At 39.5% G+C, this 13885-nt stretch overlaps 1 protein-coding gene across 2 annotated transcripts; it reads right to left on the bottom strand.

Moving 5' to 3' along the window:
- Positions 1-9569: 9569 nt before the first annotated feature.
- Positions 9570-13122, bottom strand: LOC121321758 (group XIIB secretory phospholipase A2-like protein). 2 transcript variants are annotated; one of them, XM_041260898.1, is made up of 4 exons: positions 12746-13122; positions 11939-12027; positions 10842-11007; positions 9570-10339 (listed from the first exon to the last, which is right to left on the bottom strand). In XM_041260898.1, the coding sequence occupies exons 1-4, from the start codon at positions 12981-12983 to the stop codon at positions 10221-10223; spliced, it is 612 nt and encodes a 203-aa protein (XP_041116832.1). In that variant the 5' UTR covers positions 12984-13122; the 3' UTR covers positions 9570-10220. The 2 variants fall into 2 exon arrangements, with proteins under 2 accessions (XP_041116832.1, XP_041116833.1); XM_041260899.1 differs by having other exon boundaries at positions 11951-12027; positions 12746-13120.
- Between the last annotated feature and the right edge of the window lie 763 nt (positions 13123-13885).

Genomic DNA, 13885 nt, shown 5'->3' with positions numbered 1-13885 from the left:
TATTTATAAATTCAATTACTTTGAAGTGTGTTATAAATTATTATTATTATTGGGATGTAACTAAATTGGGATTTAATTGTACTTTGGGTTTATAATCAGTTGATTACATGCCAACTCCTGTCACTTACTGTTGTGTTACAGTGGGCTGTTTTTGTTAGAGGAATTATATCTCAACTCCATGTAAATAGCAAACACCTTTCACGTACTGATTTTAAAAACAAAAACATTTCAATCTGACCCAAATGTATTGAAATAGGCAGGCAGGCAGGCAGGGAGGGAAGTGTGGGGGATGGGGAATACAGTATACTTTTATTTGTGGGTTTTATTTTAGCTGTATTTTGTTATTTTAAATTGAATTCTAGATGTGTATAACCCTACAGTGAATCATCAATGTTGTTCATTTTCTATCCAAGTACGCTGAGTGGGTGGAAGAAAGAAGGTGATGGGATAGCCATGCCAAAGCCAACGTGAACCTAGGGGGTTGTGTGTGTTTTTTACAGCATGGAGAATGCAGGAATGTAACCAATAACTGTCTTGTTGTTTAATTGCCCTGTGCATTTCCAAAGGGTGTTTTAGAGAGACCATTTTGTCTTGAGCATTTGACGGTGGTGGTGGTGCCTGAACTCGCAGTTGTGACCATATATTGAAGAGCGCTGCTGGGTATCAGAATCTCAGACATGTTTGCAGTGTGAGCGCCCTGTTCCAGTTTCTGTTGGGATCAAGCAGATAAAGTTTCCAAGCCTCTTTGGTTTGCTGCTGGAGGTGCCAAAGTCCTCCTGTCTAAAATTAGAGCTATGTTTTGAGTCAGCGGCTGTATTGACCGCTCCCAGCTTTCTGTAGAGTCTGGTTGAAATATTATTTTCTGTAGAGCTAATGCTCTCGAATGTTCCTGGAGTATTTAGCTCTGGACTAACCTGTGGCACCTGCCTCTATTTATGGAGAGTTATGAAAGTAAGCAGCTGGACTGACTGCATCCGGTTGCTGTTGGAGGTTATCCTATTCCCTCTCATTTAAAGAAGAGCTGTGGTACTAACTGCTCCAGGTTTCAATAGAGCTTTTGCTGCTGGCTCTGCCTGTCTGGGTCAGCTCTGCTGTGTAGGGTATGTAGGGATCTTGCATCTGCGCTACTCTCTTCAGTATATTCAACATCAATCTTGACAGGGAATTGAACCAGCCCAGCAGCTTGGTTGGCACAGTACTTGGGATTCAATACTTGACTCAAAACGGGTGGTTTTTTTTTGTTGTTTTTTTAAATACCTAAAATAGTCGGAACAAATGATTTGCGGGATTAAAGTAAATAAATAAATACATAAATAAAATGAATCAAAAACAACTAATTTTCCAAATCAAACCCTATGTTTAGAAATGCCTTGAGCAGCGTGAATGGTTGCTACTGTTTCCTCTGCATCAGAGCTGAGTGAGTTTGCTAAGCCTACCACAGAGGACAAGGCAATTTTTATATTGAGTGGTTGTTATACTAGCACACTTTCACTCTGGTAAGTGGGGCGTCTTCCAAAAGAAATGCCAGCATATATTTTCTTCTTTCATTGACTGTTCCATATATATATATATATATAATATATATATATATATATATATATATATATATATATATATATATATATATATATATATATATGTGTATTCTGTATATGAAATGCAATCTGCTGTTACCCAGTAGTTGAAGTTGTTTTGCAATTATAATAAGCTAAACGAGAGCACCACCTGGTGGAGGTAAATGATAATTGTGGCTTGTGTTCGATATGGGCAAAGTGCAAATCAATACATTTTCTTTTTTTAGTATAAATAGAGTAAATACATATTCAAAAATAAGTTGTCAGTCAACACTCTACCCCCGACCGAGTCTGTATATTGGCAGGATGTTCTTTGATACTTTGTTTCCTGAAGTTTCGCCAGGTGCCTTGAAAACATCATACCACAGACAGAAGCAAAAGACAAGTGACCCTCTCTACTGGTGGCATGTTAGGCAAAGAAAAAAAAATAGAAAAAGGATGCACGTTTGTTAGTTTTTAAAAATCATTTATTTTCACTTTTAAGGAATATAAAAGCGTGCTTTGTTTTAAAATGTTTTATCCTGTTTGTGTGCAAAATTAAAAATAAAATGTTTTAAAATAAAATGTAAAAAAATGAAATGTAAAAATGATGGATTGCTCTTTGCTTTTCATTTCTTTCTTTATTTTTCTTTTAATTTTTGTTTGGCATCGGTTGCAGTAAACATCCTAAAAGAGATGAACAGAAAAATGTAAAATCCTGTATCATTTATGAAATATGTATAAAAGAGAAATGTAATTCAATTATCAATAATAAATGCTTATCCATTTTTTTTGGACTTAGCTGTCGTGTGATCTTTGAAAGTCTGGTCATTATTTGTGACTACTCAAATACCAGAACACAATTGAGGTAAATGGGTGATGTGCCCTGATATCCTAGGTGATATTTACCAAGTTGTTTAATAAATGTAGGTTTTGTTTTTGACCCTTGCACTTTAGGGAATTTGCTTGAAAATTCCAACAGCAACTGTTGAAGTTTTATTCTCTTACCTCTAAAGAGCAATTGAATCCCAGGGGATTATTTTGTATGCCTCACCTAGACTTTTTTTCACTGACAATATTCTATCGTTACCACCAAGTGAGATTCTGAATGAATGGACCAAAGTTGTGTGCGCCTCTTGAATCATGATTTTATTGAATTCGTCACTCTTAAGAACTAGCATTGTTGGTGACTACCTCTTGTTTTTGCTATTCCATGTCCTTTTTGCTTCTGAGAAGAGACACACACATGGACAGTCAGACAGACAGGCAGGGTGATTAATATAACCCCAGTGCCGTCCCTGTTTACAGTGATTAGCAGTAACTTTAAACACAGGAGCCTTGACCAGCTCTGGTCACTTTGTTGACGGCTGTCCTCTGCTTATCTGCCGCACACATCCTCTCGCTAACGACATGATAATACTGTTGTTTACCCACACCACTCTCTCCCTGCACAATAAAACAGAACATCCTCTGTTTTTCATAATATTATTATTTAACTTGTAACTTACTTTGCAATTGCCTGTAATATCTCTTAAATGCACAACAGGGGATGCATTTGCCAGAACTGAACTGACTTCTTTCTCGGATGTTAATTGTCAGTAAAAAAGGGGTAAAAAAATCTTTCATAATTTATTTGTAGTTTCGGTCAAGGGTGAGTTTTGTGGGTGGCTGTATACATTAGCTGCCATATATACTCAAGTTCTTTGTTCCAGGTATGATTTGGTCCCATTGTCTTCTTAATAATCAGGTCGTTACATCAACAGCAAAAGCTGATGGCAATGTGTTGCTGATGCTGAAGCTCACTTTGCAATAGCTGCTTTTACAATGTGCTTGCAATGTGCCGGCTGGGCTGATGGATAACAACCCCCCTGGGCAGTCATCAAAGAAAGAACAAACAAACTGTACCGAAGTAATGCAGTAAATAAAAGCTGTAAACTGCTAGCACTCGGCTAAGAGTGTGTGCTTCTGATTGATTGTATCTAGGATGTATTTGTGGATGAGAAATGTCTAAAAAGAGAATGGATGTTCACCTTTGTTCCCTCCAACACAGATTCAGTCGTACAGTGTGTGTATATATTACTGAACACTGCCTTCCTTATTAACCTTAGGTGACCTCTCAATATTTATTGGCACTTTCCACTGAAAAGGTGAGATCCAGGAAAGTATTTAGGAGTCAGCGAGCAAAATGTATTAAAAAGCCTTTAATCTAAGAGGAGGACACTGGGGATGATAGATGATGATGATATTACTACTATTATTTTTATTATTATACACGGTGAACGATACTTTTTCTATAAGCTTCTGCTCCTGCGCTTACAGACAGCAAGATGTTTTTCAACCTGCTCATCTTCACTCTGATACAGGAGATTCACCCCATACAGGCAGTCGGTAAGCAAGCCATACTGAACACGCTCCACTCTGTTGGAGTGTGTGTAGTTCATTGGTATCAGGAGAGTTGGGAATTTTTGGGGTTTTGGTAAAAAAAAAAAAAAAAAACACTATTTTTTGAAGTGCTTTATATATTCTCCTAGGTTAAAAGTTGCTTCGAATTAACAAATGTATAAACCTCTCTTTTTAATAATTACTTTTTTATTGAAATATACCTTGAATTCATAAACAGTCCAAAAATGGATAAATTCTGTTCTTACATACAGTACTGTGAAAAAGCTTTCAAAAATAGACATGTTAATAGTTTATATATCAATTAACAAAATGCAAAGTGAGTGAACAGAAGAAAAATCTACATGAAATCAATATTTGGTGTGACCAACCTTTGCCTCAATTCTTCTAGGTACACTTGCACAGTTGAAGGAAGTTTGAAGGCACAGTTTGAAGGAACTCGGCAGGTAGGTTGGCCCAAACATCTTGGAGAACCAACCACAGTTCTTCTGTGGATTTAGGCAGCCACAGTTGCTTCTCTCTCTTCATGTAACCCCAGACAGACTCCATGATGTTGAGATCAGGGCTCTGTGGGGGCCATACCATCACTTCCAGGACTCCTTGTTCTTCTTTACGCTGAAGATAGTTCTTAATGACTTTCACTGTATGTTTGGGGTCATTGTCATGCTGCAGAATAAATTTGGGGCCAATCAGATGCCTCCCTGATAGTATTGCATGATGGATAAGTATCTGCCTGTACTTCTCAGCATTAAGGAGACCATTAATTCTGACCAAATCCCCAACTCCATTTGCAGAAATGCAGCCCCAAACTTGCAAGGAACCTCCACCATGCTTCACTGTTGCCTGCAGACACTCATTCGTGTACCACTCTCCAGCCCTTCAGCGAACAAACTGCCTTCTGCTACAGCCAAATATTTCAAATTTTGACTCATCATTCCAGAGCACCTGCTGCCATTTTTCTGCACCCCAGTTCCTGTGTTTCCGTGCATAGTTGAGTCGCTTGACCTTGTTTCTACGTCGGAGGTATGGCTTTTTGGCCGCAAGTCTTCCATGAAGGCCACTTCTGACCAGACTTCCCCGGACAGTAGATGGGTCTACCAGGGTCCCACTGTTTTCTGTCAATGCTGATGGCACTGCTGGACATCTTCCGATTGCGAAGGGAAGTAAGCATGATGTGTCTTTCATCTGCTGCAGTAAGTTTCCTTGGCCGACCACTGCGTCTACGGTCCTAAACGTTGCCAGTTTCTTTGTGCTTCTTCAAAAGAGCTTGGACAGCACATCTGGAAACCCCTGTCTGCCTTGAAATTTCTGCCTGGGAGAGACCTTGCTGATGCAGTATAACTACCTTGTGTCTTGTTGCTGTGCTCAGTCTTGCCATGGTGTATGACTTTTGACAATAAACTGTCTTCAGCAACCTCACCTTGTTAGCTGAGTTTGGCTGTTCCTCACCCAGTTTTATTCCTCCTACACAGCTGTTTCTGTTTCAGTTAATTATTGTGTTTCAACCTACATATTGAATTGATGATCATTAGCACCTGTTTTGCATAATTGTTTAATCATACACCTGACTATATGCCTAAAAAATCCCTGACTTTGTGCAAGTGTACCTAGAATTGATGCTGTTCTGAAGGCAAAGGGTGGTCACACCAAATATGAATTTGATTTACATTTTTCTTCTGTTCACTCACTTTGCATTTAGTTAATTGATAAATATAATCTATTAACATGTCTATTTTTGAAAGCATTTTTACTTTACAGCATTTTTTTACACCTGCCTAAAACTTTTGCACAGTACTGTACCTTTGAAAACAACAAATATGTTTATACAGTATATAATGTATTGGTATATATATATATATATATATATATATATATATATATATATATATATATATATATATATATATATAAAGCCATTCTAATTTCCACTAAATAAGTTGGTGAATGGATTTTGGTTGAAGTCTAAAGGATTAAATATCGTTGTGTATGAGTTTAACTGCAACTTGAAGGCTGTTGTAAAAGAATGCAAAAACAGTCTGGAACCGTACCCGAATATTATTCTTCAAAACAGACTCGCCAGTTAAAGATGTGTGAATAGAGACTCTATAACCGCACAGCTATGGCTTCTGGATATTTGAATGCGTGTTCAGTTGTGGATGACATCTCCAAGGTATTTTTTTGCAGTTTCCCCATGCTTTTCCCATGGTTATAGTAGCGTATACATTTACGATAGCTTACCCTAGTTTGTCCCATATCTATTGATATGTATTGCTATATTATATGTATATTATTACTGTTTAAAATGCTTACCTATGCTTTATGCTCACTATACTTGATTACACTTTTCTATGCTAATACGATGGTAACTTGTATAACGGTCTACTACATAAGGTTTTATGATCTGTCATGTTGCCCCCAATCCCCATGCTCTGCCTTTATCAGCCTGATGGAGCACCACATCAACAACTCGGCGGGCAGCCCCATGTGTGACAGCCATCTCAACGGGGAGTGGTACCACTTCACCGCGCCGCCATGCCCAAATTCTGCATCTCGGAGAACCATTGCCGCACCCGTGTGGATGAACTGCAGCCACCCTAGCGACAAGGTGTTTTTTTTTTTTTTTTTGTACCCCTGCTCAAAAAATAATTAAAGAAACGCGCAACTCTGGCTATATGTACATGTGACACCCCCAAAGAGACTGCAGCCTCAATCCACCATGTAATACAAACTAACGCCAACACACACACACACACACACACACACACACACACACACACACACACACACACACACACACACACACACACACACACACCCTGCCCACCCTACACCTACCTTAGTAAGCAAATGTTATTTTATGGTACAGTCCCGACAGACAACCCAAGATGAACTACTTACAGCACAGCAGTCCTTAACGTCCCCTTTTTTTCCCCAGCAGAGTTCAGTGCCAACACAGCAGGGGATACAACAAGGGCTGTCTGTTACCTCGTCGTCAGCTTGGATGGTGAAAATTTAAACCCAGAGGAGCTTTGCCGGTCACTCTAAGCTACACGAAAGCTGGCTGAAAATATCTTCTTGTTGGGGGTTTGTTTAGCTGTTTTGTTTTTCATTCAATTTTACTCAGTCCTGTACTACTATATATATATATATATATATATATATATATATATATATATATATATATATATATATATATATATATATATATATATATATTCATTACCTATGTGGAAGTAATCTATATATAGATATATATATATATATATATATATTCATATAGGAGAGAGAGAGAGGGAGAGAGAGAGAGAGAGAGAGAACAAGAATGATCTCCTATGATAGACAATGGTATTACCTCTTACTGAGAGACTCTTCCCTGTCTACTCCTCTTTCTCTTGTTTTTCTGATTGCCCCCACCTTGTCCATCGTCTCTTAACACCACAGACCTAAGACCAATGGTAATCCTTCTCTCTCCCGCCTCTTTCCACTCATATTTCATTCCGTGATAATAAGAAGGAGGATTGCCTCTGTGTCCCTGCCGTCTCTGTGTGCTGTAGATGTGAATGAGTGCGAGTAGGACAATGGTGGCTGTGCAGAGATCTGTGTCAATCTGAAGGGGTCCTATCGCTACCAGTGTGGGATCGGGCGCATCCTGGGTCCTGAGAGGAAGACATGTGACGGTATGTCCACAGCCAGTGAGCAGGTCACTCATAACAACATTTGACCAGCGTGTTAGAGGAACCCAGGTGATTCATCCAGCACTCTCAGAACCTTCTTCACAAAGCATTGACCAGCATAACCCTAACGATTCCACTAGCACGCTGGTAAGACAGCCATTTCAAACCACAGATTTCAGAACATTCAAGTCTTATTTTACCATAAATGTCATAATTTTTATCACACAAACCCAACTTCTGTACACACAAGACGGCACTCTTATACCATACAATACAGGTCCAAGTGTACATATTGATTGATACTGTGAGTAAGCGTTGTGTTCACTCTGGCCTTTTTGTGTGCATGTCTCTCTTTCCCTCTGTCTGCAGTGCCGGTCAACTGTAGGTCCAGTGGCATCGAGGTGGTGGTCCTAAAGGACCTGGTGGGTGGTCTGGTCTTACTGACCAACACTTCCTGTCGCGGCATCTCCAACGACACTCACGTCAACATCAACTTCAGCCTGAAGACCTCCGGCACTGTGGTGGAGGTGAGGGTGAAGCCAGGCTGGATTCATCAAATCAAACCTGACCCTAGACTTGCCATGCTTCTCAATGTGTTCCGCTACAGTAACACAATTGTCTAGATAAAAAACAATAATGGGAAAATGGCCATCATTGAAAATAGAGGCAATGCAGGTTCATGATGAGTGGGATAAAGAGGACACGGGACACCTCAATCACCGCCTCCTCACCCACGGGCCAATCATCATTTACCATGAAGACTGACCTCACCACAACGTAACCAATCACAGCCCTGTCTGAGAGTATCAGTAACCTCCTCCCTGCTGACCTGCATCCAAACTACATTATTTACATACATAATTATATGTAGCACATCAATGCCACCTGCTGGTCATTTAATATATTACAATTGATTGTGACCAGCTGTTTCCAGAAGAGTCTTATGCCAAAGCTGTACTTTTATTCTTTTATACATTTATTTTTATTTTTGTAAATAACATCAGGAAAGGGCTCTGTTTTACATTTCTTCTTTTATATCTGTTTATGATACAGAGAGAGTAGGAAGCCATGCAGTATGTTATTCTGTAGTATATATACTGAATGTCTTTTTCTTGCATCATTATGTAGCTTTAGTATTTACTCAGTGGGTATGCCAGAGTTCTAAGGTCACATCGTCACATGATTTGAATGGAACGAGGAAGACCGTTCTTTCCTGGCAGCTAGGATTCTCCAGACAAGCTTACAGCCATTTTAAAGGAAGCTCTAGACAAAAACTCAGTCTTTGAACAACAGAACCCAACTACTCAAAATGACTACAAACAGCATTGAAAAATAAAACTAAATAAATAAATAAATAAATAAATATAAGAAACTTCATAGGCAATTGTTGGCATTATTCATAGTTTTTAATTAAATTAATTAAAAATGAAATAGAAAGCCTGCAGCACCCTGGTGTGTCTGTAACCAGGTTGACAGAGATCAGTAATGTCATATCATTTACTCTCTCTCTCAAATTGCCAAAGCACATACATGGCATAAACAACTAACACTAAACAGTACCCCTCCTTCCTCTATATTGAATAACCCCCCCCCTCTATATTACAGTACCCCCCTCCTTTTCTCCCTCCCTATATATTAAACAGTACCCCTCCTTCCTCCTATAGTCTCTACATTGTAGGTGTGAGGTGCTCTCTTTAGAGATTAAACTATAGAGGTTACACCAGCACCATACAATATAAAATATAAACTAGAAAAATCCATTCAGATTGGCAATTTAAACATAGAACCTTTATTATATCTGGACTCGTTGATTTGATGGTGGATTTAGGTGGTGGAAAAACCCCAACAAACAGGGAATCTCATTATCCATTGAAAGGGCTTTCTGTAACCTTCAGCCTCAGGAGACTTTGTTTTGGTATTTTCTTCATCTTTGGTAATGAAATAAAAAAAAAAAAAAAAAAAAAAAAAAAAAAAAAAACCTACTTTCCTGCAGTCTGATCCAGCACAATGTGGTTTACATTTCATACAAGTCCAAGCAAATAAATAATGACACATTTAAGCTAAATTTGTTTGCAAACAGCATGAAGGCGAGACTACAGCAACAAGAAAGCAATATGAAGAGGCTGATTCAGGTGACTTACCAGCCCAGCAGGCTGTTAGAGCCCCTGATGTGTCATTGTGTCGTTTGTTATTGAGTCTAGGATCAGTGTTTTATTCTTGCTATACAAAAGACCAGTTTGCCCCTTAGGAGCCACAGAGCTCCATGTCTGTTGTATATTTTATTAAGAGTCTATAGGCCCAAGAATTTGAAAGTCTGATTGGCTGGAATTGGTCAGCACTCCTTAAGAAGACCCAGCATCGCAACAATCACAGAAATCCATAGTTTGGTCACAACTGTAGACATGGCCATTTAATCTAGTTTTTGACTGCGCTGGTCTCTGTGTAGAACGGTTTTAACGTTGTGGAATATTCTTAGATCAAGATGTGCTGTAATACAAGTGTTCTTGTACTGTATTATTGTATTATTTCATGTTCTATCTTGTGCTGGTGCTGCAGGAATGTCTCTCCGGCACTGGCACGACTGTCCTTGGGTTTACAGTTCCTCTTTCTCCTCCTCGTCACAGATACAAGCCCCCCTCTGGCTGTTCATGAATGGTTTGCAGCCCAGCGTCCAGACCGTGTTGAACAGGGTGTCTGCTACAGACTCACAGGCTGCAGGTACGAGTGACAGAGAGAAAAGGAATGTCGTTATAAAACAGCTTCACTCGTTTTTAATAACTCAAGAGGCAAGCAGACAAACATTTTGGCTAATGCAGCTCATGAAGATAACACTGATAAAGGAATTAGCCTTGTCAGTTGACACCTGTATGGTTAAAGAATTGTAAATTTGAAAATGTTGAGTTTTGATTGGTTGAGAGGGATTGAATGATTTATAAAATATTACAAGATGAGCCTCATCCAATCTGAATGCATGCTGGATTATCCTGACATCATCACAGTAGTACCTACAATTTACATCCGGTGGCAATGTCCTCAGTGCCCTGACAAACTGAATAAACAAACATTAGCTGTTTTTAACTAGACAGCTAATGTTTGTTTATTCAGTTTGTAGTTTTGACAGCTTACTGTTATTTTATCCATGAACTGCTCAAAGTAAAGCTATAACATGTATGTAAAAAAAAAAAAAAAAAAAAAAAAACACATACACACTGACCTTTGACCTTTGACACAAAGCCCAAGCTCTTCTTGAGGTCAGAGCAGATCCCGTAGAGGCACCAGCGGAACTTGGTGTCACAGCGGTACTTGTTGGCGCCGCACGTGTCATAGCAGAGGTCCAGCTGGTTACAGCACTTGGTCATAGCCGGGATGCCCAGGTCAAGCTGGAGGGGAACAAAATCACTGAGAGTCAAACCAGCTGAGAAAGACAGTGATGAGAGACTCCTAATGCACAGCAGTTTCACCCATTCCAGGTTTTAGTAGGAACTTGATTAGCCACAGTGTATAGGTGACAAACTCAGATGTGTCTTATTAAACACAATAAAACCAGAGATGGATCAAACTGCTATGCAATGGGAGTCTTATTTCCATCCCAGGTATAGGTGATCATAGAGATACTTTACTACAAATTTGGGTTATTTCTTTCCTATTTCATTTCTTGGTATATGTGTGATCCCCATTGTTTTCTTTTTCAGAAGTGGTAAGTTTTCACAAATTTTACACATATCTTATATATATATATATATATATATATATATATATATATATATATATATATATATATATACACACACACACACACACACACACACACACACACTACAGTATACAGTACCTATAGAAAATCTACACCCCCTTGAACCTTTGTCACATTTTGTTGCTTATCCAACCAAGCTATTTCAGTTTTTATTTTTAATGAATTTTCTACAAATTTCTAGAATATTTTTTTTCACTTGGAAGATGTGGGGTAGGATGTGTAGATAAATGAAAAAAAAAATGAATGCATTTTAATTCCAGGATACATGGCAACGAAAGGTGAAAATTTTGAAAGTGGGTGTTCTAAACAGTTGCATATTTCACGTTAGCTATAAGATTTGATAAATAACTTGAACTGCAACTGTTTAAGAGCTGATAACAAGTAAAAAGGTTGAATTAAGCAAATGATTAGTTCAATTAAAGGGTCTAGTTAAGTAATTGAGAGTTTGGTTGGCATGAAAACCAGCAGCCACAGGGGGTCCGGCTGGAGATCACATGATTTATTCCTTGTTGATTGTGTTGTTGATCTTTCTGGTGATATTAGTGTTCTTTACATACAGTTTCTGGTACCTGGAGTCCCAGGAAATAGGAACTGCAGCCATTGGGCTCAGGGATCTTGTAGTCTGGCCTGGGCAGGGGAGCCTTTCCTGGGGAGAGAGATTAAAGGGTGACTGGAACATGTGATATCAAAGAGCACTTGCAGCATATTGTAACTATATTTCATTTGCAGACCAGAAGAACAAATGCCTTTTACTGTTGCTTTTGTTTTTTCTAGAGAGACTTAGAGGAATATGAATTGCTGTGAGTCATTAACAAAACCATGCAATATTCTGTAGCAGTTAACAGGACCTGTATTAAACTGATGTCCCGTGTAGGCATCCCTGGCAGGGGATAACGACTGTGCAGTGTTGATTGGAAACACAATTACAGTGTACAGGTTAAAGCAGCTCACTGCGTATTGCACAACACCTGCCACCAGTACATATTTACAGAATACAGGAGCCAGTTCACCAAGACTGATAAGGCAAAGCTTCATCCCTTCATTTCAAAGGTTGGCAGTTACAGAATTTTCAAAGTACCGATCAGCTGGTTTCACAGACCCAGATTAGCACTGGTCTTGGACTAGTTTTCCTAAATCAACATCAGATGATTATTCAAGGTTTCTCTATACAAACAATCCAATCTGTTGTGAGGTGACTGCTTATAGTTCAAAGCACATGTTTTACATGGTATAATTTAATATATATATATATATATATATATATATATATATATATATATATATATATATATATATATATCATTGGTAAAAAATGTTGTGTCCTATTACATTCTCTTTCATCTGTCTGTATTAATTGTACATACCAAATCTGCAGCGGTACTGGCAGACCCCATTGCGCCCCCCCAGGAGCTCCAGGAACGAGTCGAAGTATCCACTGACTGCCTCGAAGCCGCCCCGAACGCTCCCGATGCCCCAGTCTGAATCCTCCTCTGTGTTGTTGAGGGTCTGTTGTGGCGCGGGAGTAGCTTGATCTGCCTCCTGGGAGGACACGGGCACCAGAGAGAGGCAAAGGAACAGGAGGACAGGGACAGGCAGCTTCATGGCTATACGAGAGGTATGGAGGAATCCGTTCAGTAGAATACGTGCTGACCTGAGTTAGTCAGGGAGGGAGTGAGAGAGCAGAGATCAAACCCGCATACATACACTCTCCTCCTCCCCGCCCCCTCAACTGATGGACTTCACCCCCTGATTAGGTAAACCAGACAGCAGGACAGGTTTGCAAAGCAGTCCAAGGGTCGGCTCCAATCACAGTAGTGCAGTTCAATGGAATGCCACTCTTTGTCTCACAGAAGCAGGCTGGGAGATTTCCTCTCTCCACAACCCCACACTACAATTTCTTTAATTCTTTCTTTTTTACTACCAGTCGAGGCCAGAAGGAATCTGTTTGTGATTGAGCTTGGTGTGGGTTCATTAGGTTTGTGACGATGTCATGCAACACCCTTCGAACTACAGATAGTATTACCAAGCAATGATGATATCATGGTTGGATTTGAAGGCTGTATCCTGGAATTACTGATGCAATTCATTCATCAGCGTTACTATATACATCATTATATCAAAGTGTTTGAGGGCATTGTGGACAAGTTGTCATTGTTAACCCCAGCCACTGGAATTAAGAGAATAAAGAGTATCTACACCCACAAAACCCATTCATCTCCCTTCAATGTTCATTAATGTAGGTTTGAGAACAACATGAGATTCAAGCATTAACAACTTTGTGGGGGGAACCCCCCCTCCCATGCCCAATGACTCCTGGCTGTCTATTGCTTGAAATGATACCATGAGATCAGTGATCTCCTCCTAGCCCAGGTGAGCTCTGCGATCTCTACCTAGTCCAGGTGAGCTCAGCGATCTCTACCTAGCCCAGATGAGCTCAGATGAACTCTGTACCTGAGCTTCAGTGCAGCACCATCTCACTGGATATCTTCATCAGCAGCAGGGTC

This window comes from Polyodon spathula, chromosome 10 (assembly GCF_017654505.1).
Source record: "Polyodon spathula isolate WHYD16114869_AA chromosome 10, ASM1765450v1, whole genome shotgun sequence".
In the NCBI taxonomy this organism is placed as follows: domain Eukaryota; kingdom Metazoa; phylum Chordata; class Actinopteri; order Acipenseriformes; family Polyodontidae; genus Polyodon; species Polyodon spathula.
This window is presented reverse-complemented; position numbering and strand designations above follow the sequence as displayed.

Bases quoted from the DNA above. Each gene is read 5' to 3' on its own strand.
- LOC121321758 (XM_041260898.1), bottom strand. From the start codon at position 12,983: ATGAAGCTGCCTGTCCCTGTCCTCCTGTTCCTTTGCCTCTCTCTGGTG. The intron at 12,028-12,745 runs GTATGTACAATT...CTCTCTCCCCAG, and splicing joins CCAGTACCGCTGCAGATTTG to GAAAGGCTCCCCTGCCCAGG. The intron at 11,008-11,938 runs GTATGTAAAGAA...GTTCCCCTCCAG, and splicing joins GACTCCAGGTACCAGAAACT to CTTGACCTGGGCATCCCGGC.